At 43.9% G+C, this 24619-nt stretch overlaps 1 protein-coding gene across 3 annotated transcripts in view; it reads right to left on the bottom strand.

Moving 5' to 3' along the window:
* Positions 1-2537: 2537 nt before the first annotated feature.
* The window catches only part of nedd9 (neural precursor cell expressed, developmentally down-regulated 9), a 39085-nt gene continuing 17003 nt past the window's right edge, over positions 2538-24619 (bottom strand). For all 3 annotated transcript variants that reach the window (XM_040019962.1, XM_040019961.1, XM_040019960.1), the window contains 6 exons: positions 21875-22282; positions 9940-10038; positions 7681-7818; positions 4737-5912; positions 4497-4586; positions 2538-3519 (listed from right to left, as the gene is read on the bottom strand). In XM_040019962.1, coding sequence (XP_039875896.1) covers positions 2974-3519; positions 4497-4586; positions 4737-5912; positions 7681-7818; positions 9940-10038; positions 21875-22276 — 2451 coding nt within the window. In that variant the 5' untranslated portion in view covers positions 22277-22282 and the 3' untranslated portion in view covers positions 2538-2973. The remainder of the gene's footprint in view (positions 3520-4496; positions 4587-4736; positions 5913-7680; positions 7819-9939; positions 10039-21874; positions 22283-24619) is intronic.

Genomic DNA, 24619 nt, shown 5'->3' with positions numbered 1-24619 from the left:
GTATGTCAGATATTTTTAGATGTTATAAAGCTCAGGGGTGCACATGAGCTTGAAAATCAAGTTTTCTACACTATTTATGATCAAACATTCAGATTTGCAGAGTCATATATTTTTGGATCTAAGGACAGCCACCGCTGTGCTTCAGGTGAAATGTTTTTGACCTTTTCAGCATGGATTTATTTTTCAAGTTCAAATAGTCGGACTAAAACAGCTTCTCTTTTTCCAGCCTGGCTAAAAACTTTAAGCCCCTGCCTTTGTGGGGCAGATTAACAGAGAGCACATCTCTGCTGTGGACAGACTCATTGCACCCTGCCTGCAAAACGGGAACCTTTTTAAAAGTCATTCTCCTCTCCCTGGAGAGCGCAGAGAGGAATGCAGTGAATAATAAAAACAGGGAGATTGCCTGTGAGTGCCAGTCTGTGAGAGCAGCGAGGATTTTTTAATGAGATTCTGAGATTGGAAGCTGAAGGGGGAGGCGGGAGTCTCGCTGTGCTCATGGACATCTCGCCGTTACGCAGTTCCATCTATCCATCTATCTATAGAGCAGCTACCCCTCAGGGAGCGGTTATAGTCACTCAGACTATAATGAAACACAGCGAAGAGGAGATGAGGAGAAAACAGAGGCTGTTTTCAGCTCTGTCGTTTATCTGATCAATTCACTGCACCTTGAAGCAGAGAAATGTGCTGCAGATTAGCCGGTGGCTCAGAGAGACGATTCTCACAACATCTGTAGCAGAGTCTTGTCCTCTACTCACCCTCATTACTCTTTGTGTCATGTCTAATGCGCTACAAGCAAAGTGAAGAATAGTTTGGCTCCTTCTCCACCTGCCCAGTCCCGCTCAATGAAATCCTCTCAGCTCTGTGTTTAATGTGATCAGATATGACTTAACGATGAGACAAGCATGCGATTGGATAAAAAATCAACCAGAACAATAACCTAAGGTGAGATTTTTATATTACTTAAACGCTGAATCACGCTTCGGATGAATGAACCCTTCATCTAAGCGCTCAGTCTAGATCCTGGAATGATTAATCTACACCTTAAGATCCTTCTGTTAGTGTTTGCTCCCCATCAGTCTGATGAAGACTACGAGAGGCAGTTTGAAACAGTAGTTTCAACAATAATGCCTTTTTTCAGGGTTGTTGCACACCACCTATGACATCACCACTAGCTGGGCTTGCTGCAGAACGGCAGAAATGTGTCGCCACTCAGACAAAACCTCTGCATCAGCACTCAATGAGGAGTAAAACCAGTTGAAACCAGAAGCAAAGAAATCAGTTTTCCTCCGTATCTCCTGTGAATGTCTGAGCTCTTGTGCTGATATTAGTGCCAGACTTAGTGCCGCTATGCTGGCTTACAAAAATCAAGAGGTGCATGACACCAAGGTGCACCGGCAGTTGTTTTGGCACTTTTGGCCACCTTTAGACAAGGACATGAGCTTCAGTGCTGCAGATATAGACCATGAAACACAACCGAAAGCCTTGGAAAAAGTCAACATACACTGTAGTTGACAGTTAATGTGGATGTTTTGTTTTTCTAGTATTGGGCTATACTAGTGTAGCTTTGCATAATTCACAGTTAGAAATAATCCTGACTGGAAGACACTGTTTAAGCTCCTCCCCCTTTAAAGCCAGATTTCTACTGGCAGGAGGTCTGAACAGCAGGTGGGTGGTGCTTGTGTGCATTATATGGCCATATTTGGGATATCCCCTCTTTCAGATGTCATATAGAGTCAATAGTATAAAATTTTTAGATCAGTGGGAAGGCGGAGCTTTTGGCTCACAGGGATTATGCAAACTGACCATGTTTAATATGAACTTCCACAAATGTAGCAGTGCATATGTGACAGAGAGTAAGGAAAGGCTCAACAGATCCACAAACTGTTTATATGGAGCAGGTAAAATTATGTCTATGCACGAATGTCTTCGGGGGAATGTGACTGGATAGTTTCTTAACTATCTGGTATTCCTCTGTAAGACTTTGAATCAAGCAATCAGCTGAGGAAGACAGTGAGATGTGGCCGAAAGCCCAAGAGGAGCTCAGCAAACAGGATTTATGTTGTAAATTTCACTTCTGACCTTTGAAATGAAAAAGCTGCCTTCAGCTGCTTTCTTATTCACAAGCGGTCACCACAGCAGGTCACTCCGCATGTTTGATTTGCTGTGGTTTTTACACCGCACGCCAACCCCAAAGATGCAGGAGCCGCGTCCTCTCCCGGGACCTTAGGAATTTTAAACTAAATGTGTGCATACCATCTATTACCATCAGCCGACGGAGACCATGAGATGTATTGTACTGTAATATTTTTAAGCAGCTTGGCGTAAAACTGGAGCCAGTGGTGTCTATTGATCAATACATGGACACAGTAAACACCTGAAAGTTTTTTCTATGCTCACATATAAATCTTATCATCTTTGCAACAAATATCATGTTTGACATGAAAATATATATATTTTTTAAGAAAATATCACTATTTATCATCCAAACCCCTCTGACTGCTTCACTTCTTGGACGACATAAGGATGACAAACCCCTGTGGTGAAGAACAGTCCTTTACTTTGTGGAGAGCTCCACACACACACACACACGGACACACACACACGGACACTGACTTGATTTACAAGGAACTTTTAACTGTCACATCCAGCAGGAAGACACAGAAACGACACTCTACAGTTATAAATGAAATAACAGGACATCTCATAAGGTGCTTCATAATATGCAATGGGAATGTTATGAAAAATGTCCACATGTTCCTACAGAGGCACCAGTACTGCATCTATATATGTGTCCATATCATAATATAGAACAATGTACATAAAAATAGAGCAAATATTTACAGAACACAGACTATTTACAACATCTTAAACGGGCTTAAAGATGGAGAGCGACATACATATACTGCAAATATATATATATTTTTATGGCAGATGTACAAACGGAGTGATGTGCAGGAGCCATGAGGGTGAAAATCACAAATTAGCCATCTGCAGCAACTGTTCTTTAAACTGCTGAGCGTGGTGCGACAGGTCGGTGACTCTGTCCACCATCTCCTGGATGGCGGCTGTGTTCGGGTAGTTCAGGGCGGCCGTTTTAGTCGCGCACACCACCGTCTTTAACAGGTCGCACAGCACGTTGCTCGAGTTCATCACCCTGTTTGCCACCTCAGGCACCGAGGCCTGCCGGGACAGCGTGTCCCCGATGAAGACCAGTTTGTGGGCGCTGAGGATCACGAACTTGCTGTGTGCCACGAAGATGCGGGGGGGCTGGCCGGCGCTGACGCAGCCGAAGAAGGCGTCCACGGCGCTGAGGAGCGTGACGAAGTGCTGCTCGCACTGCTCCGAGTAGAAGCTGAGCAGCTGGCGGTCCCGAGCGCACAGGTGGGCGGACGGGGAGAGGGAGGTGGAGGAGGACGAGGAGTCTGAGGGCGGCGCCGAGTGTTGGTGTGAAATCCACTGCGTGATGTCATTCTCCACGGGTTTGCTCACTTCCTGCTCCAGCTTCTTGAACTGATTGATCTGTAGAAGCAGTACAGATGTGAGGTCAAAGGGCAAAGGTTTAGCTTTAAATACACATAATTATTTATAATGGAAAATATTTGAAGTGAACATTTAAAAAAACATCAGGTTTAACCCACAGATTAAAAATGGGGGCAGAAAAAGATCAACAGAGTTCCCTTTATTAACCTGACAGAGGGAAGTATAAACACGTTTTGGAGGAAGGACGCGTGTCTAAGCTTTGATTGCACACTGATTGTTCATTTCATTTCAAAGCAAACATGTTTCCCATTTGGCTTATCCATTTTCTTAACCACTTATCCTCCAGTTCAGGGTCACAAGGCCAAATTGCGTTTTATAAATATGTAAATTTAAGCAGAAAAATCAACATAAAAACACTTTCCTTTTTGCAAAGCATTTTATGGCTTTTCTCCTTTTTAACAGCAAACTTTTGCTGTCTTAAAAGTATCAAACTGAGTCTCTGAGAAAATGTTTAATGTTAAATTTACTGGAAAACGCTGTTACTTCGAAGAAATTAGAAATTAAATGACCAAAATGAAACAGCCACCCTTTACATTTCATCCTAAAAATGTAGAAGAAATCAGTTTCACACCAACAATCCCACCACTGCTGGCTGCAACTCCACATCCACAAACGCCTTCGTATGAAAATAGCACCACGAGATAAATAAAATAAACCTAAAACTCTAGACTCCATGTTTACATTTGTACGGCAGCATTTGTTTTATATATTTTTGCACATGTGGGTCACTTCAGGGCCGTGACCGCTCCACCTTGTAATCTGACGCTGGCCTCCATCGAGAGAATGATGTTAGAATCAGATCTGAGCGCCGAGGTCTGCAGAGGCCTTCGTAAGAACCTCGAAGGGCCCCTAATCGCTCAGTGTTATCATCTGTTTTGTTTAAGACTGTGAGGTATTTGACTCCCCCGCACAGTGTGCGCTCCACCTGCGAGGCCCAAACAAACACAAAGCCTCACCTGTTCCTGACCCAGCTGAACTTGACTCTGCTTGATTATGTTTTCTTTCTCCAACAGCTCCTTCTGCTGCCGTTCAAAGTCTTCTTTGCCCTGAAGGGAGGTAAAAAAAAATGTTTTAAACAGGGTGAGAAACCAGACTCACGTAGGTCTGATCTTTGATACACGACACATAAATTCTTATCTGTTGGGTAAAGTCACTTAAAGTAAATAACTCTACTAACTGTGGATTTAATTGTTTACCTGCAAATGTACATAATCGTAGTCCTCCATCCAGCTTTTCACGCACTTCTCGCTATTGTTCATGTTGTCCTTGTCTGGGATCGAGGGCACGGGGAAAGGTTTGGTCTGGCCCCCGTTGTTGTCGTTGTCCGACGAGGGGGAGGTGAGCGGGTGGATCACGTTCTCGTCAGGCGTGCTGCCCACAGAGAAAGATCCGTCCACATGCGTCCGCCTGAACAGCAGCTCGGCGCTGCTGCCTATCGTGGAGGCCAGCTGCTTGGCGTCGTCGGGAACAGTCCTGGAGACCATGACGAAGCGGTCCAGGTCGTCGGTCTTGTTGTGGTGCCTTCCAGACAAGGCCAGGGTGTTAAGCGCCCAGCTGCAGTTTTCCAGAGCTTGGTAGATCTGCAGAAGGATCTGCTGTGAGTCCTCCAGGCGTCCCAGCTGCCTTCGAAGCTTACTGTGCAGACTGTTGTCTGACAGAGACGTAGCGTTCACCGCGGCACCTCTGCCAAACACAATGAAGTCTCCCAGACCGGCCCGGACTCTGTCCAGAACTGTGCGGACGTCGTTGGCGTGGCGTTCCATGAAAGGAAAAGTCCTCCAGTGAGGGGAAGCTGCCATTGAATGCAAATTCCCGACTGAGCTGTCCACTGCTTGCTGAAGGCGATACAGCTTCTGGATGGCGGTGTCCACATCCAGAGCGAGGCGGCCCTCAGAGCTGGAGCCAGTGGAGGACGAGGAGGTGGACATGCTACTGCGCGTGCTGCCCGTGCTGGAGAACGACAGGCGGTTCACGCCGTCCGTCACGTCCGCTACTGCGCGGGCATCCTGAGCGGGGATGTCGTAGATGCCTTTGCTGCCGTCTCTGTCGGCGGGCGAGCTTCTGTGCTGGGAGGTCTGCATGACCCGCGGGATGTCGTACACGTCGTTGCGAGACCCCGCCCCTGAATGAAAGGCAGGCGGTGGCACATCGTAAATGCCTTCATTGCCGTTGGTGTTCGGGTGCGGCTGATGAGCCGGAGGCTCCACGTTCGGTGGGAAGTCGTAATGTGACTGCGAGCTCTGGGCGGGCTTGGCGAGGACAGGTGGGGGTACGTCGTAGATGCCTTCCTGTTTGCTCTTGAGGGGCTGCGGGAAGTCGTAGTTCCCCTCCTGCTGGGCAGAGTTGGTCCTGCAGGGAGGCACTGAGTAGACCTGTGGGCGAGGACAGTAATCAGACTGTTATTATTTTTGTTAACATGTATATTATTATCAAACAGTGGAGCTTTCACCTAACCAGTGGCCTCACAGGACTATTTTTTTCCTTGTTGTGAAATCCCCGTCATCATACAAAATGCTCTGCTGCACCTCTACAGAGCATTTCATATCTCAGACATTCATTTATTTGCACTATTAGAACTGTGCATCCCACTCTCTTGCTGCTACCCTCCTAAACAGATGTGGAAACACCTGCGATATGACTCATTTTTTTTCCGCCTCCTGCACACAAACACCTCCTCTGCACTCCTTCTGCAGTCACGTGGCGCCATCCGCACCTGAGAGGTGCTGTCACGCTTTCTCAACTTGAAAATGTAAACACTTATATCGCACTAGGATCGATCGTGCTTTGTGAAGCATCGACCGTGGGCTCTGAAAATAAGGGGCCTCTGAGGCATTCTTGGAGCTGGAGTGTGCACACGACTGCTTAGCCAGATGTGGATATAACAAATTCTTCTAAACTAAAGGCTTGGACGCATTTAGTCCACTTAATGTGAAAGAGTGCAGCACACAGCGAGTGAGCAAACATTTGCCTCTACAGTTGACAGAAACAGTCATAAACTGACTGACTGACTCTTTGCATGTGCATGCAGTCTCATAACAAAGTGAGGAACTATCACTGCTGCGGTACTGGTTTCCTAAAATGGTTTATGACATTTCAATGTTCAGCTTTGGCCTCTTCTGAGGTTCCGTTTAAAGGCACAGCACTAAAATGTGCGCTCGGTCCCGCATTCGGGCCGACTAGTCTTAGGGGATTGGAAAGTCATCGACAAAGAAGGCTCCCCTTCCTAAAACACAGCTCGTTAAGAACTCACCAGAAAAGTGACATGTTTTAAATTCATGACCATCATAAGATTAGCAGTTAGAAACCTGGATTCCTGCAGAGGAGATCGTTTTCTTTTAATCCCCTCCCCCCGGGAGACTCGAGTTTATGACATTCAAAAAATGTGCTAAACACAGAATTTGGACTGTAAATGCACCTCAGTGGGTTTTTACTGGATGCAGTGTGTTTGCACAGCAGTCCTGCAGTTAGAGATTGAGGAAGTGAAAGACCTTCTGGCTTGGGGAGATACTATATTTGAAACCTCAAACTTTCAGCCTCTTGATTCCTTCCTCTAATGCAACGAAGCTTTCACCCTCCCTCGGGCTCGACGCAGCAGAGTGTGCGCTGACGTACATGGCACGGAGCACGATGGGAGCGCAACGGGGGCAATAAAACTGATTTCCATCAGCCTCCAAACGCACTCTTTACAGCTAGACAGGCCTGCCCAAACTGTAATTAGGAACGACGCAAATAACAGGTCCCAGCATATTTCAGGTTATTACAAACAAACTGGTGGCGCGCTGCCTGGTCAGCTCTGGTGAAATCTTAGAGGGTCTGGCAAAAGAAGAGTTATGTCCTTGTCCTTGATTTTTTGTTTTTTTCCCCTGCTGGCGAGTTTAAACACGGAGCCGTTTTGGTTAAACTCTCCTGGCAGGCGAGGCTTTCATTTAAACTGGCCGCAGGAATGCAATAAATATGATATTTGACGTATTATTCATTTAATATAGTCAATTAAGAGAAATTCTAGGAGCTGTATCAATAAACATAAAAATAAAATTTTCCGGACATACGCAGCCTCCTCAATTCAGCTTCATGTGGCTTAAACAAATGGAGTGGCTGACTGATGTGCCCTTTCATTTTGCTTCTGGAAGTTTCTCTTACCCCTTGAGAGGTTGGAGGGATGTCATAGATGCCTTGTGACCTAGGGTCCATTGGTGATGGGGGAACATCATAGACTCCTTGGTTTCTGGCTCCGCCTTGCTGACCAGGGAACATCTGACCAGGTGGAATATCGTACACCTGAAAGAGGGAAGTGAAATGATCACTACTTGTTTCAGAAAAACAATCACACAAAGTTTGGTCTTCATATTATTTGACTGTAGCTGACTTGATCTGATTTTGTAGCACACTATTAGTTTCTGTTTGGCCGTATGTGGGATGTCTAGTAATCAGAAGGTCGCAGTTCAATCGCAGACTTCTCAAGTCCACATGCCAAATTGGCTCGGAGGAAAATACTACTCGCCAAATTGCCACTAAAGTCATTACATTTTTTTTTTATATAGTTGGCAACAGTGGGAAGGAAAAACTTCCTTTTAACAGGAAGAAACTTCGCCTGAACCAGGCTGAGGGAGAGTTGGGGGTAATACTCAGTGAAGTTTGATTGTAATAGTTAGGAAGCATTAAAAGAAATATATATGAACATGTATGAAGAAGCAAATGTGACACAAAGTAAATAAAATCAAATTTAGTGCTCAGTGAAAGGTGACAATAAGTCACTGCTAAGTTAAAAGCTTCATATTTCTATTTGCACAGGTTCCTCGGTGCAGCGCTCCTATCTAAAGTGAGAGTTCTTTACCACAAAGGTGGCTGTAAGGCCAACTTGCTTTTGATTGGCTGGCCTGAGGTGGTCACATTAGTTACAACTGTTCTCACTGACAGCTGAAGCCTGGGCTTCTTTTCTGACTCGTACGTACGCCGGCCTCATTATTTGAATCTCCGGCTGCGTTTAGTGTCAGCATCCAGCATCACAACAAAGTTTGTATATATGACAGGAAAAAATGCACGATAAGTCCGTTTGATATGGTGAATAGTTATAGAGCAACACGGTCACTGATTGGAGTTTTTCTTTGCACAGTATTTTCTCTTTTTGCTCCATTTTTGGTCTCTACCAGCTGCCCTTCAGATGCTAAATGCTCCACTTCCATATTTTGCTAGTTTCCACCTGTCTGTCAGCTGTTTTGAAGTAGTTTTCAGTGGTTTTTTGGCTAAAAACAGAAGGCTGTTTTGGCTGAGAACAAAACTTAAAGAGCGGTAAGAGTTTATGAAAACGGTGAGAACAGAGACCAAAGCTGAAACTCACTACAAAGCAATGTGAAATTGAGGCTAACTGCACAATCAGGTGATGACTTCCTGTAACTCCATCTCTGTAAGCAACTCGAGTTGTTTTCACACTGTACCTTGTCTGTAATTCTAAAAATATCTATTTGAGCGTTTTAAAACAATACAGTACAGTTCTCAAAATGTGCAAACACTACTGCCGCACTGCAGGTTTCAACAGCATGAGAGAAAATGAAGTGTGAAGAATCCTCTCTCATCTCTGCACAGAACAGGAAATGTGGTAGGCAGAATAGCACGATGCAGATCAGAGAATTGGCTTTCTTGTTTTGAGAAATGAAATGCATTTGCCCAGGCACTGTGTGCTGCATCAAAAGCTCACCTGGATGGCTTGTTTTTAAAACGAAGATGCTTGATATGAGGTGAAAACATGCTAACAGATTCGATTGATATCAATGTGTAGGTAAACTAAAGATTATATTTGTACATTCTCAGATGCAATATAGTGTTAAAGATATTTATCCAGCTTATTTTTATGCTTGGCGTTTCCTAGTGTAGCTTTGCATGAGCCACAGTTCAAAATAATCCTTGTTCATAACTTTATCTGTACTTTGGCTCAGCCCCTCAGGTCATCCTCTTTTTGAAACCAGCAGCTTTAGCTCCACCCACATTTGCAAACAGAAGGTGGGTGTGGTTTCGGTACCAGAGATAACCATAACATTCTCTCTCTCTGACATCATACAGACCAAAGATTAGAAAAAAAGAGAGGGGAAAAAACACTTCAAGCTGTGTTTTTAGTACAGCTTGTAACCTTAACGTATGCCTCACAGCTATTACTAGAAAATGACCTCATTACTGGAAATTAATGGGTTTAATGGCTTTTTTTGGTTTTGAAAAACAATAATTTTAAGGAGTTTTAGGAACCTATATTGGTTAATTTTAAACAAATTCCTTTATTCTAAGTCATAGAGTGCACTGTATTATTGGGTTCACTGTTTGGCAGATTATATCAAAGCTTCTTTGGTTGCTAAAAAAAAAAAAGAAAAAGAAAAAAGATCCTGGTGTTATGGTGCATGAGGAACCTACCCCTTGTGATCTGATGGGTGGGACGTCATAGAGGTCCTGCTGGTTATGCTGTCCTGGGCTGTAAGTGTAGGTCTGTCCCACTCTGGTTGGGGTCACCACCTGTCCGAAAACAGCAGGAAGACAAACAATCAGTTGTCGTCCAGGGTAAGAGGACAAATGCTCTGACTCACAACCTAGCAGCCCTGCTGCCACCCAACTCTCAAGCGTCTCTACATGCATGTGTGCCGGCTTTTATTTGTTTTTCCTGTTTTCCATTTCTAGTCCCTGAATGACCCAGGGATAGTAAGTGATTACAGTCAAGGCAGATATTTTCTAACAACATCCTCCCTGTGCCAGGCTGTTTACAAAGGACCCAGGGAATGAAGTTATAAACACAACCCTGCAAAAATCTCCTTAGGCAGCTGTTTTGAAAGCATTGCAGGCACGGATGTATCTCTGGATTGAAAATGACTGGGGGCCATTTTCCATTGTCTATAGAATAGCAGCAAACTGCCCAAAACAGATTTCTAAAGACAAAAAGGTGACATAGATTTTACACCATTGTAAAATGACATGACAGCCAATTCAGTCAGTTTCCCTTATTAAAATCCTAACATGGTTACAAAAGTGCTGAAATATACCATAACAGCAACTAAGGTCATATATTTTAAGAAGTTGCGAATGGTTACGTTTGATCATGTAGCTTTCTAATTTTAAAACAGCGGTGTCTTTGTTTAGAAGCCGAAATAGTCAGGCCTAAAAAAAACAGCTTGAAAAACACAGTTAACATAAGCCTACAGTACTAGCTAAACCAGATAAGGTTGCTAATGAGGACTAACGTAACGCCAAAACAGGCAACTACTAAACTGATCAATGGGTTATCTAAACATTGAGAAACTGCTTTATTATTTGTACCTTTGTTGTATAGTTTTTCTTTAAAAGCTTAAAGTTAAACTACTGATTATGAAAAAAACCCCAGCAGCTAATATTAGCTTTTATTAGCCTGAATTAGCTTACTCATGCCACATCAAAAAAATGTAACAAGAAGTATTTGAATATAATAAACTCAGCAAGGCTGTGTTTCTCATCCATAAACTTCCCTTTTTATTCCCATGAAGCATGCTATGTAGTTCAGTTTACAATACTAAAAACAAAGTTAAATACTAAGGAAAGGTTTTTAGGGGCACTAAAGTTAAGTAGCCTTAGCCTAAAGCTACTTCAAAATACCGTAAAAGAAAGTCTTGACACAACACTTCATTATAAAAGGGTTTATTTTTTGTTTGTTAAGATTTCAACTTTTTGCTTTAGTTTTCATAGAGATACATAACATGAAAGAGTAACGCTAGCTAATGTTACCCTGAAATAGCTACTTATTTAAAAACTGTAAGAGGGGAAACAAAATTATTAAACATATGAAACTGATTTTTGGCTTATATAAACAGTGAGAAATGCAATTTGTCCCATTAAAAATGTACAAACCAAACCACAGAAGTTAGATTTTTTTGTTAGCTTGAATTAACGCAGGCCATAGAGACTGGTTGGTAAACACTGCTATCTAGGGAAAAATGTATTTTGACTGGTTAGTACTGGAGGCACTGGAGGTTGCTGCACAAACAACTTGTTTTTGTAATATAAGCTTTTCATTTCACTGTAACTGTTACTTATACCAGAAGAATTAGGCAATGGAAGCAAGACCAACTGACACATGTGAGATCGTTATATCTCTGCTCACTTGGAAAACACATATCCCACAATACTAGAGCTCAACTAATAAAAACTAAATAAAACATAAAACTAATGTGATTCAGTCAAGCAATAAAAATAGGTCAACCTTCAGCAGTGCTTTGGGAGAGTTTTTAGCAAGGACTTCATCTGAATGGAAGATGGTTTTATAGCCGAAATGGCATTGGAGAAGGAATTTTATCGTAGTGCTGGCAGGACTGTGAGTTTCTAAATCCAGAAATCTCTGGTGAAGTAATCACCGGGTCACTGGTATTGATGAACAACACTCTTAAACTGAAGCATTTGGTGCTGTAGGATTTAATACACCTTTAAAATATTTTACACTGCGGTGTAGACAGGGTTAAGAATAATGGCACGATTACTGCTTGGGGAAAAAAACGAAACAAAATACAAACACATGCTGCGGGCCTCACCTACGCCCTTGACATTTTTAACCCTGTTAATTATTTAACACATTTTTCCTCCTCTTTTCCCGTCAGAGGCAATCAGCTCCTTCACACCTCCTAATCCCCCCGTTCTCAAACCCTCAGGCTGATTCACATCTCCTAAAAGCAGCAGAGCAGCCGACCTCCTTGATGCGTCAGACAGACGGAGGAATGCCGGGAATGTCCTTCCCTGAGCCCAGTACTCCTCTTTTGCCCCCGCGCAACGCTATCGCTACACTGGAACAAACAGGGTTCATTAGCAGGGCTCGAAAATAGGAACCATACGCACGGCTCCCTGGCAAAGGGCCGAGTCCCCAGGGACATGAAAGACCTCAGTCCCTGCATCCACTCATGAGTCACTTTATAGCACAATAACCCAATAGCATCTCTCGTCCTGAGACATTTATCGGAGCATGAGCAGTAGGAGACGTAACCTCAGAATGGGATTAGTGCTCCAGAGGAACTGGTTTGTAAAAGAGATTTATGAAAAAAGGTAACTCAAGTGGAAGAAAGGGAAAGAGAGGGGAACGGAAAAAGAGTTGCCTAGTATGGAAAGGAATGCCATTCATCTGACTAACAGTAGTCCATATGGTTCTTATGAGTCCAATCTGAACAAGCCCGTGGTGATTTAAGGTGTTCACTGTTGGCGCTCGCGCCACAGCAGACATCATCCCAGCGAGGCCTTTGGGGTCAGAGCTGAAAACGTATACTGCGGGCTTTAAATACTCTCTGAAATAAACCAGAAGAGGAATAAACAGCTGCTTCTGGCTCTCCTCACTCTGGACTGATTATTTTTAAGGTTTTATCTGCTTAAAAGCATACACAGTCAAGTGATGTAAACCATTTGTTACTGCATGACTTAGATCTGAAGTTTTTAAATCTGGGCCCCTTATTACTCTCAAAAAATAGCAATACTGCCAGCAGGAAAAGGGTTACTGTTAATTTAACACTTTGTTTTTGTTTTGTGGGCTCTTTTGTTCATCTTAAACCTTGGTACCATTAAATGTCAGCCTACTTAGCCAATACGGGTTCCTGTTTTTTTACAGTGTACTTTAATACTAAAGTAACCTAAAGACCTGCCTATTTCTAAAAATCTAAAATGTAACTTTTGATACTAAATAAGACAAAAAACAAAATTTAACGATGTTTGGAGGGCTAGTGAAGTTGTGCTCTTTGACATATAACGATGTGCTGCCTGCTGGCTACCTCCAGTGTTATTGTTAGGTTAATAAAAACACATCAGGACAGGGAAGGTGGAGGACGAGAGTTAGATTGTTCTCTCCAATGGGGAGAGACGAATGCCATCGAAAGGCAGGAAGACGACACTGAAAACAGGCAAACCTTCAGCTAATAAAATGTCTGAGGTTATTCATTAGTTTATTGTACTGCGAGTTTTTAAAAGCTTAGTTTAAACACACGCTACATATAAATAGTTTTATTATTACTTTTAGAGACGACAGCTGAATGGTTTTGGGGACTCGTGACTATTCAGACAATGAAAGACGAGAGCTTAGTGGAGCGCAGTAGCATCGGTTAAAAAGATTCATCTGGTTTATCTGATTTATTGTCTTTCTATTGGCCCGGCTTGAGAGCAGCTTTAATGCCTTTTCATATTTTCTATTTTCTGCCCAGTGAAAATGTGCTGAAATGTGAAAAGCAGTAGGCATATTAAATCTCTCAGAGCAACCAGACTCAGGAGATAACAAGCCAGCCTCCTGCTTGTTTAAAAGGTCACTCAGCCGGGCTACCTTCCCTCTGGGTTTAAGGGAAGCCTGGACCCAGCTGTCACATGCAGATGACAGCGAGGTGTCCGCTGAAGACCTCGGTGACCTTTTCCACAGGTACATGTCATCGCTCTGAGCGCCCATCAGTGGCTTCTTTCAGCCTATGCCAGATGCACACTGCTCATTTATTTCCCTTCTGTTTACCCAGCAGGCTGTTGCTCTGAGGACACTTGGCGCAGCTATAATTGCCGCCGGGCAAATATTTACCACATCCAATGAGGTTGTCGCTTGCATGACGGCGGTGCGTGGCCTTTCAGAGAACGATGACATCACGAACAGCCGAGCCAAAAGGAGGGAGGGCGCTGAGCAAACATTTGTTCCCACTCAGGTGAGGGGAGCTCAGGATACCTTCATGGAAGATGAAGGGCAACGTCGGCGACTTAAACGAGCGGCAAGAGGAGGCAAATAGATGGCTTGTTAACACTCCTACGCGTTGTGGCGAGTGACTCATGTCTCTTTCAGCAGGACCCTGTTTACTTAGCCTGCTGGCAGGATCAGATTTTGGAAGGTAGACCTTTAAAGCTTTACTTCAGGGTCATTTGAGAGGTCTTGTCATAGCATCAACAACTACCTCATGGGCTTGTTATATACTCTCTCAGGTTTTATGTACTGATGGGCAATGAATTACTCTGTATATATGTCAGGTTTTACTGGTATTCACATCTTAAGATATAACCAAACTACTAAGTACTAGCACATATTAATAGTTTGGTCTCCAAAGCATAAAAACAAAGCTGGAGTGAAGTTTTAGGTAAACTATTAACAGTTTGGAGAATAGCAAAAGAAATCAGCTTGTAAAAATGTCACTGTATTTCCTTCTCTTGAGAAAATGTGCTGCTACGGATTCAGATAAGGCTGAACCTGAGAGTATTTCTTCTCTAAAAGAAGAACAGATGTGGTCGGCGGGTAACAGGAAAGTAAAAGTATACGTTTTTAAGACCTTCTATAAAAGATCCATCTATTTTCTTAACTGCTTAACCAACTCGCAGTTGAAAGCAAGAGTCTATCTCAGTGGTCATGGGGGACAAGTGGGTTGCAGGTTACCTGTCCAAACAACTTTAAAGAACAAAATACACAATTAAAGTGAGACCATACTTGCTATGCTATTTTAAAATGACTAGTAATTGAGCTCAAGAAGATATCTTATTCCCTCTTTCCAGGCACAGGCTTTATCCACCAGGAACAATAAGCAGATTTTTAATTCTTCACATTTCTGCAGACTAACAACAAACAGTCTGATTAGCGTCATCTTCAACATCTTCGGGGATTCCACCAGCTAAATTTGTGATATTTTAAGGCCTTTTCCTTTTCCAAGTGAAAGTGTAATCAAGATAACTTTAAGGGCCTGCAGACGGCCTAGAAGAAGAGCTCAGACGGCGAAGGTCTTCCCTCTTCTCCCATCTGGTTTTGAAAAGAGTTCGCTTCACCAGCTGGCTCCGCTGGTCACACTCAGTGATAGACAGACTGCTCAATCACCTGCCAAGTATTTTTTGAACGTGCCCGTCATTTTCCAAACCGTTTCCCAGGACGACTTCCCAGATGGTTCTGTGTTAAAACCATCTGGCGCGCAGAGTTAATCTCGACCCAGACAAACCCAAATAGTAGTTTTTGGACACCGCGCTCGCCACCGGCAAAGTCAAAACAACAAAGGAGGGGTAGGTCTTCTCCAAAAAAATATTTGTGTTCCTGCAGCCAAGATCACATAAAGCCATTTTGGAAACCTGCCCAGGTTGCTAAGACACCTTATGTTGGTTTGTCCTTCACTCATCCGAGTAAGTTCATTTCTTCTTGACTGCCTCGGGGTGAATTATGGCATCTTTGTGTGGCAACACTTCCCCGGATATCATCCTTTCACACCCTTTCATTGGTTACTTGCACACACACAATGCCACCCCCATCTGCACCCACACTAATGGGCTGCTGACACATCAACATCAACAACCCAAATGAGGCTTTTCACCACAGCGCGGCATATAAAACGATGGTGACAATGACACCGCCGGTAATGTAGCAACAGCTTTATTGAATTTCCTCCACCCGTCTCCTCATTCACACCTCCTCATCTCCGCTCTGCTCCTATCTGCAGCTCTGTCAGCACAGCGCCGCTAGCTTACTTTTAAATGAAGGTCACCTGAGGGCACAGGAAGCATGTGTTAGGTATATGTCATATGTTAGGTAAGAGCGTGATTTTGTATATGACTGCATGTGTTTGGCTCCTGCTGATTCACAGCGCAGAGATGTGTTTTGCAACTTGGTAAAGTTCCCCTCTGCCACTCAGAGCTGCACCAGCCCATTAAAGCGCCAAACTAATTAATGCAGGTAATTAAGCCTCGAATCCCGAGAGGCCACCGTCCGTCTCCGAAGCACGTCCGAGCGACTAAACCCAAACAGACAGCGGGCTTAATGAGGAGCGTGAAAAGAGAATGGGCTGATTCTCAGTTCTAATAGGGATCATTGTTCATTCTCTGTGATCAAAGCGGCACTTAATCCTGTGGCATGAATATCTGAGAAGACGAAAGATGACTCCGACACTTCGTGTTTACTTTCTAAGAAAAATATACCGGGAAAAAATCCTCTGAATTCTGGGAAAAAGCAGGATAATGTGGAGTGAGGAAGCTTTTAAGCTCTTGGATTATCCAAGAGACATTTTGGGCAAGGGCCCACACACAACTGCGCCCCCCCCAAAAAAAATATCCAGAATTTTATTCTCAAACTTTAGATTTTGAAACCATACATTATGAAAAAACATAACAGTCCCTTAGCTCTTATTTCACCTGCCCCTTCCTCCCCTACACAGCTGAGGCTAAGGCTTCCAAAATGAATGGAAATAGCACAAGTGGACACATTTGTTTTTAATCAATTCGCAATAAAAATCTAAACAAAACACGGCAGTTAATTTTTAAAGTTGTTGAGACAACAAATGATTAGCTGTAGCAGCACCTCACAGTCACAGTGGATTTATGACCTGAAACTTTGGTTGGATGTAAATGAAGAAGGCAGGTGGTGCTCACCAGCGGAAAGCTTTTTATACCTCACAGGTGAAGTAGTGAGTAGCCAGGATATGGAATACTTTTCACCTGCGTAACTTTATTTATTGACAAGGAAAAAATGTGTTTGCTCCTTTTTTATAAGTTATGCGGCTCAAATGTTTGCTTATCGTTGTACTTTAACACTCTTCTTCTGTTGCACTTCTTCACAGTCCCACTCCGGAAATGAAGATCTAACAGGATCTAATGAGGATATAACAGGTGTGTTTTTGGGTGTGTGTGAGGACACTTATGTCAGTGTATTATCCTCATTTAAAAAACACTTTAAAGGTTTACTTGAAACTGTGCATCTATTTAAAACTCTTCTGTGTACTACTGAACCCTGGACTATATGAGTGTTTGTTGGTTCAAAAGCACTTGAAATGTAGTATAAATTATTATATGGTTGGATGCAGCTTGTAATAAAAGTGCTTTGACTGTTCAGTTAGAGTAGAAAAGTGCCGTGCAAGTATGAGGGTTCATCATCGAGGGGAGGCGAATGTCTGCAGTAGATCTAATGCCAATCATCCCGTGGTCAGAGAGATATTTTTGTCCAGCAGCGGAGTGACAGACCCACACTGTAAACCAAAGAGCTGCTAGTGTGGCTGAAAATGCCAAAATGAAACCAGGGTTGGCTTCTTAAATGTAAATACCTCCTGGTTTTGTTTGCCTTCTGTGATGTGAAACTGAATCTGTTTTGGTTTTTTGGATTGTTGGCTGGCTTAAAAAAAAAAAAGAAAGAAGATAAAATATGTAAGCTCTGGTTTTTATAAATGCTTTCAAGAAAGCATTTCCTGTCTTCTCTTGGCCTTCCTCTGCAACTTTATCACACTGTCTGCTTTAAACTTTTCCAGAGGAGAAAGTCCTGTCAGTGCGCTCACCCCAGAGCAGATTACTTTTGGTGCGACTGATTTATGGTCGTGCCCTCTTGGTCGAATCTCGCCGGCCAGCGATTCATCACTAATGTGACAATGGCGAGCGTTTGAAGGAGCCGGCCTCCTCCAGGAAGAAATAACTCACTTATCTGCTGCTGAGACTGCCGTGCACGTGATTAGGCAGAGAAAATATGGCCGAGGCAAACAAACAAGACATTCTTCTCACATAACCTGGTTACTTCAAAAAGCACTGCTTTATCAAGGTACACGAGCACACCCTCGCAGTCTACAAAGCGCTATCGGGGCACTTCCTTGAGTTGTGTGTTGAGTTCATTAAACCCTTTGTTGTGCTCTTTACGGCACCAATGAACAGATTGCATCTACGGCTACGACGTGGTGAGAGGAGGAAATGCCTATACAAGGAGCAGACTTCATGAAGGCAGGAAGGGAGGAATGAAAAGGCCGCCTGAAAGGAGCAGATAAGGGCAGATATTTGAACTCTGAACCCAGCCCATCACTGGGCGCCGTGACCTCAGCGCCTGAGTCACAACAGTGACCGGGGCGAAAACAGACACACCTTTCAGAGATGGTGAAGAAGAAGGAGGAGGAGGAGGAAATCAAGGCTGAGATGAAACACGGGCCTCTGGGAGCCACATGATAAAAGGCTGCTCCTGGCTTCCATGTGAGGAGGCTCTTTGTGTGGCCGAGAGCTCCATGGCGTCCGTCCCACACGGACCCAGCTTTAAGGCTATGTGAGGGGACGGGAGGGGGAGGTGGGGCGGCTGTAGCTCACCCTCCCAGGAGGGTCACCCAAGGACAAGGCCGCAGCACCAAACCGAAGAGCCAGAGTGGCAGCGAGCGCCAAACCTCAGTGTGCCTTATATACCGGAGCCCCACGCCACATGAAAGGGAAAACAGCCAGTCGCCAATCTGGATTTGCACTGCAGGCCTGGCACGCAACACCCCCCGCCTCCGCCCCCCACTCCGAGGACACATTCATGACATACGGGGGCCTCTCTCCACGGGAGGGGATGAAGGCTTCGGAGTAATACGAGAGGGGATTATCAGTCTAGGAAGCCGGCATCAGTCTCAAAAACCATTTGGGAAACCAAACGCATGTTTGCGCGTGACGACATGAAAACGGCCGCTGTTAAAACAGCACGAGGCCATAAGTCAGCGAGCCCAGCCTGTCATCAACACTGACGAGCTGTAGTAAACAAGCCTGTCTTTGCTGCTTTTCAAGAGCAAAGGCCAGAGCCGGGGTTTCACATCAGCAACAAATATTTCCATAAATACTCTGACGCAGGGCGCACACCGTTCGACCGATCGGGATTTCATTGGTGCGCAACACCGTGGAGCTCAGAGCAAACAATCAGAGGCTCTTCTTTTTAAAACAGCGTTTACCTTAATTTCATAATTAGACGCCCTTAAAAAGTGTGCTGTGATGAAAGTAAACGTCTCCGCTCTACCAAAAACATACAGTGACTCCAAACCTGAGGCCTGTATATCCAGGATGGCTTAACATAACTATAGGTTTCTATCACAGCCTTCACTTTAATTTAGCTTTGAGAGATGATGTTTTTCTGTCACTTGGGACATAATAAATGGCTCCAAACACTGAGCCTGAGCTATTTTTCACTGTCAGAATTAAAGCAAATTTAAAACACAAACCACACACGAGTTTTGGCTTCAAAACAGAACATTAGTTCAAATAAAATTCAGCTAAACAATAGAGTAGCTTCTTAATTACTGCTAAGAAAAGGGATAAAATGGAGTATTTGAAAGAGCTGAACGCTATTTTTATATGACTGTAAATGGAGCATTGCTCTAATTGGTCAGTAACTGGTTGAAATGAAAAATTTTATAGTGAAAACAACAACCGAGGCAAACTGTTCTGTTTAGTTAGCCATAAACCTGAAAATGAACCAACTTGTAGGTTTTTTTTGTGTGATTATTTCTATAAATGTTTTATGCAGGGTTAAATTAATCTGATTGAATCAGGAGAGCTTCAGGTCTACTCAAGCTTTGGAGGTGCTCCTCCTTAAATCTTGGAAAGCTAATTGGTGAGCACGAACCAACAATATCTCTCCTTTCTCTTAGTGTTTCACTAGAGATAACCAGATCTAACGGAACAGTCTGTGGCGACTGAAGGCGATTGTGCTTCTGTCCAAGATTCAGACAGCGCTGGAAAACAGCGGATCCTTGTCATGACGCACCGACACACACGCAGCCGAAATCTTTCTATTCAATAGACGGGAACAACCGCCGAAAATTGCAGCGCTTTGATAACCGCAGATTGGAGGACCAGTCGAACGTCCAAGACTTAATATAATCTCTCCAATAACACGATTACGGCACAGAAATACACTCTCATTAGGAGCGCATTTCATTTTCCATGTTATCGCAAAGCCTTTTTAATACCGCTCCTCGGCTAAGCCTCGCAGCCTGTTACGGAAAAAGAGAGGTGTTGCTTGACAGGTCTGCTACTGCTGTGTGTGTGTGTGTGTGTGTGTGTGTGTGTGTGTGTGTGTGTGTGTGTGTGTGTGTGTCTGATTGACAGGTCTCTCCCCACAGCCCCCTGGCTCCCACTGACTTTATCACAGCAACTCCTGTGCAGTGAATCACAGTAAGTCCTCTAAGCCCCTGGCGCCTGCTGCCTGTTTATCCACTAAAATGAACACCTTAGCTCATTTCTATGATGGCTGGGGCTGATTTGTTTTAAAGGAAATAGCCCTTGGGATATCAAAAGCTCATTCAGCATGTAATTACCATCCACCTCCTGAAGGGAAGACTTGGTCTGAGATGCTCGTACTAGTTAAACGCTTGAATAACCAGGGAAATTTCCTCCCGTCGTATTTTAGCGCACACCTGCCAGTGACTTCCATGTGTAATGAGGTAATGACATGCTAACTGCTCACCCTTGTTTAATGCATTTAAATCAAGTGTACGAGACGTCTGGTGGTGTAAAACAAGAGCAAGTAAAGAAGGCTTCAGCTGGCTCAGCAGTATCGGTAACTGGAGACACCGAACACAAGAGAAGACTTATTACCGCATAGTTAGGAAAGTGTTTGGTGCAGAAATTAAAATGACAATGAAATAATAATAATTCGATTATAATTATGAGTATAAATACTGATAAACTGATAACTAGGTGATTTAAGACTAGTAAATGCTTTTTTCAGCAGGCAAATTAAGATATATACTTTAAATGATATGCGATCTAGGCCATAAAATGATGAATACATGGATACGCTGTTTGGAGAATTGTGTATATATAGCTATACTGCAAATGACCAAGTCCAGTGTGTTTGCCAGTGACCATGTTTAAAGCATTTAAATGCAGCTGTGCTCCACCAAAATCCAAAAAACAGCTCTGTACTGTTTGCTTTTCCACAATTTCTCTCCATACTCGCAGCCTTTCTGCGGGTTAGACTGGCTCTGCTGAACACAGTGTGCCAATACAGGAATAAAGCCAAATGGGAGCCGTGCACAAAAACACTACCCTGCTCTGTGGTGAGCGCCAGGCCCGGCACACCCTGCACACATTTCGCATGGCAGAGCTGCAATCTCCTCTTTGGCCTTTCTGCTTTCCGTGCGCGCGCTGGTGAGAGCCGAGCCTGACGGATCACGGTGTAAACGCGCAAATGCCATTTCCCATCACATCTCATTCCCACACCCGCCACAGCTGATGTTACCTTAGAAATCCAATGTGATCCCAAATATCCAGAGTTTGGGGAACAGGCCAGACTCCGATTTCTGTTACTCTAAACCTTTTCCATTTTGTTATTTCCTCTTCTTCTGACGCTCTGATAAATATTAATGTGCGACCCTTTGCTACAGATGAAAGTGTGTAAAAGTGCATTTAAATGCAAAATGCGCACTAGGAAAAAAAGTACGACTCAGTAATAACAGTTTTTCTCTCCAATCATCTTACCAGGTGGTTTCACTGATGAGCCCTCAACTTTGCTTTAAAGGAGGACTAATCAGTGAAATCAGATGGTCACTATTGATTGCTGTGCTCCATAGTGATGTATCTTTCTTGGGCTGAGTCAATAAAGGAAACCCAAACTAGCTGACAGATTGACTGATGAGCTCTGTCTCACCTTGCTTGGTGTGTTATCAGTTGCTAGAGTACTCCTCGGTGGGACCTGGTAGACGTCCTGTCCCGGTGGGACCTGGTAGATGCTCTGCTGACTCTGCTGCTGTGGGCTCTGGAGGGACGGGGGCACCTGGTAGAGGCCCTGAGACCCCGAGTTAGCCTTCTGCTGATAGCTCTGAGATGGAGAAGGGGCGGCGGCGGCGCCCGACGACTGAGCCTCGAACATGGGTCCGATCAGCAGCTTCAAGCGGTTCCCGGGGGCGATGCCCTGGCGGCCGTGCAGGGAGCAGAGCCACCAGCCCTCCAGGCCGCCTGTGTTCTGCTCAATGACGGTCAGGATGTCCCCTTTCCGGAAGGCCAGCTCCTCGGGGGACTCCGGCACGTTGTCGTACAACGCTTTGGCCATCAGGTTCTGCGGGAGCAAAGGTCAGACTGTGTTTAGATACGTGTCGGCTTAATTATAACACAACAAGCACGTGGTTACAACAGCTGTTCGCTCCTGCTGCGTGCTGTTTGTCAGGTTTGAGTGGAAAAACAACAGTGGCGGTTTTACAGGCGGGTTATCTGCAGGACACAATGCTAAACCAAAGGAAAAAAAAAAAAAAAAAACAATCACCTACACACACATACGCACCCATAAACCCACACGTTCATATAGAAGTTTTGTGGATTTTATTAATAAAAAGCTCCAGAGGAAGCTGAATTAACGAGCTCCAGCAACAATCATGAGAACAGTATCAATCACTTATTATCTGAAGCATCAAAACTAACCTAATACTACACATGACTGCCGTCTGCCACGCCAGGTTTTAAATACTCCAGTGAATGACATGCTGGTGAACTCGCTGCGCTGCCATTGGTCGGCAGCTCCACACCAGATGTCTTTCAAACCAAATCTGAACTTGATGGGATTTTCTCAGCTCAGCTCGTGCTTCAGGGCACAGCTATCTAAAGGTCTACGGAGGGTTGAGGGATAATGACTCAAAACAGCAGATTTTGGAGATAGAAAAAGCCCCGGAGCGTGCCGCTGTGTCTGAGAGGGGCATTTAAGACTAATTGCCTCAGTCTTTCTTCCTTTAGCCTTTATTCAACCACGGAAGGAGTTAACTGAGCATGAATACTCCTTTTCAACTGCCTGATGCCCACAACTTTAAATCCTGGGAACTACCAGGCGCAACAGCGATCAATGCAAAGTCCATGAATACAATTAGTGGATAAGCGGCTTGCTCAAGTGCGCCTTTAACATCTAATAAAGTGGGAAAGGAGAGTGGTTATTATCTGGTTTTTACTTTTGTTTTTAGCTTTTCAGAAAATCAACAACGATCACATTAGATTAGAGAATCTAGGATGTCAAGATCACAAACTCTTGTGATCTTGACATCCTGGGCTGCATGATGGTGCAGTGAGGTTAGCACTATCGCTTCATAGGTTGATCGTGTTGGAGTCAAATCTCCTGGTTGAACTTCCTGTGAGGAGCTTGCATGGTCCCAAGGTACTTTAGCTTTCTTCAAAAGTCCAAAGATATGCATGTTAGCCTACATGGGGATTCTAATGTGGATGTAGTTAAGTATGTAAGGCGGATAAAGTACAAAGACTAAAGCCCTACACATATGAATGGGTAAATTTAGCTTATGCACCATGTTTGAATGGTCAAAAAGATTAAAGGAGTACTTCATAAATGCCAATCCAACCTCCATTTTAAGCTCAAAGACTGTAGCAGTGCCTCTGTATTCTACAATATATCTCCCAGTAATGAAAAGTACAAAAACTCAACAACTAGGGACAAACAAAGCCAGTCCACAACTTTCTATAACAGCTTAAAATAACTCAAAATCATCAGTTCATGAACAAAAACCTTCACCAGTCAGATGAGCCTCATAACACAGTAAGAAGAAGCAACACGCCTCCTATTTGTTCAGTTATGACTCTTCTTAAGCGATAAAATGAAAAAAATATGTAATGAATAACCAACAGAGGCACAGTAGCGATAAAGTAGCTCTGACTGCCTCCGAGTCAGCACCAGCTATAATCTTTCTGAGCTGGATTACATTTACATGAGATGAAACGAGCTGATTGGAGGATGAAAATGATATTTTTATTTGGATTACATGCCCATTTAGATTAAAAACTGACTTCAAGCAGCCAAACAGAGCTCCACACAGGACAGCCACTCAGTTCTTGTTTATCTCTCCACTCCACCTTTTTTCTGATCTCTTCTTTCTGTATCTCACCTTTCATCGGTTCACCGTGGGAATAAGGAAGCCTACTTTGTGGCAGTTTCTACTTTGGGGCTTTCTTGAACCTTCTTCGGCCTTCCTCTTTCCTATCAGCCCGATTCAAGCAGTTCCCATGTGAAACTCGCTGTTAGTAACATCGTTATCTCTCTCGCTCTCTGTGGGGCGGGCCTCCCTGGCTATTGTCTCAGTGTGCTGTCGGAGCCATTAGCCAGCAACACCCAGAGCACAGTTACACCCTCACTATCACCCACTGCCACCTAACTAGCTGCGAAGAGCTTGAGCATGAGCCCTAGAGGTCAATGCCATCCAACGGGAGCAGACCTGGATGTCCAAGAGTTGTCCAGGAGGAAACAAAAATGCTGATGACTGCTCCCGCTCCAATTAAAGTCTGAATATATGAGGAAATACAGCCGTCTAGATCAGCACAGATTTTGAACTGAAGCTTTTGATTACTGTTAGATTGTTTAAACCTCTAAGTGTTTGCTTTTTTTCATTGATTCACAAGGAAAACA

This window comes from Simochromis diagramma, unplaced genomic scaffold (assembly GCF_900408965.1).
Source record: "Simochromis diagramma unplaced genomic scaffold, fSimDia1.1 OVJJ01000753.1, whole genome shotgun sequence".
Taxonomy (NCBI): domain Eukaryota; kingdom Metazoa; phylum Chordata; class Actinopteri; order Cichliformes; family Cichlidae; genus Simochromis; species Simochromis diagramma.
The sequence above is the reverse complement of the archived record's forward strand: the minus strand, read 5'-3'. Positions and strand labels throughout refer to the sequence as shown.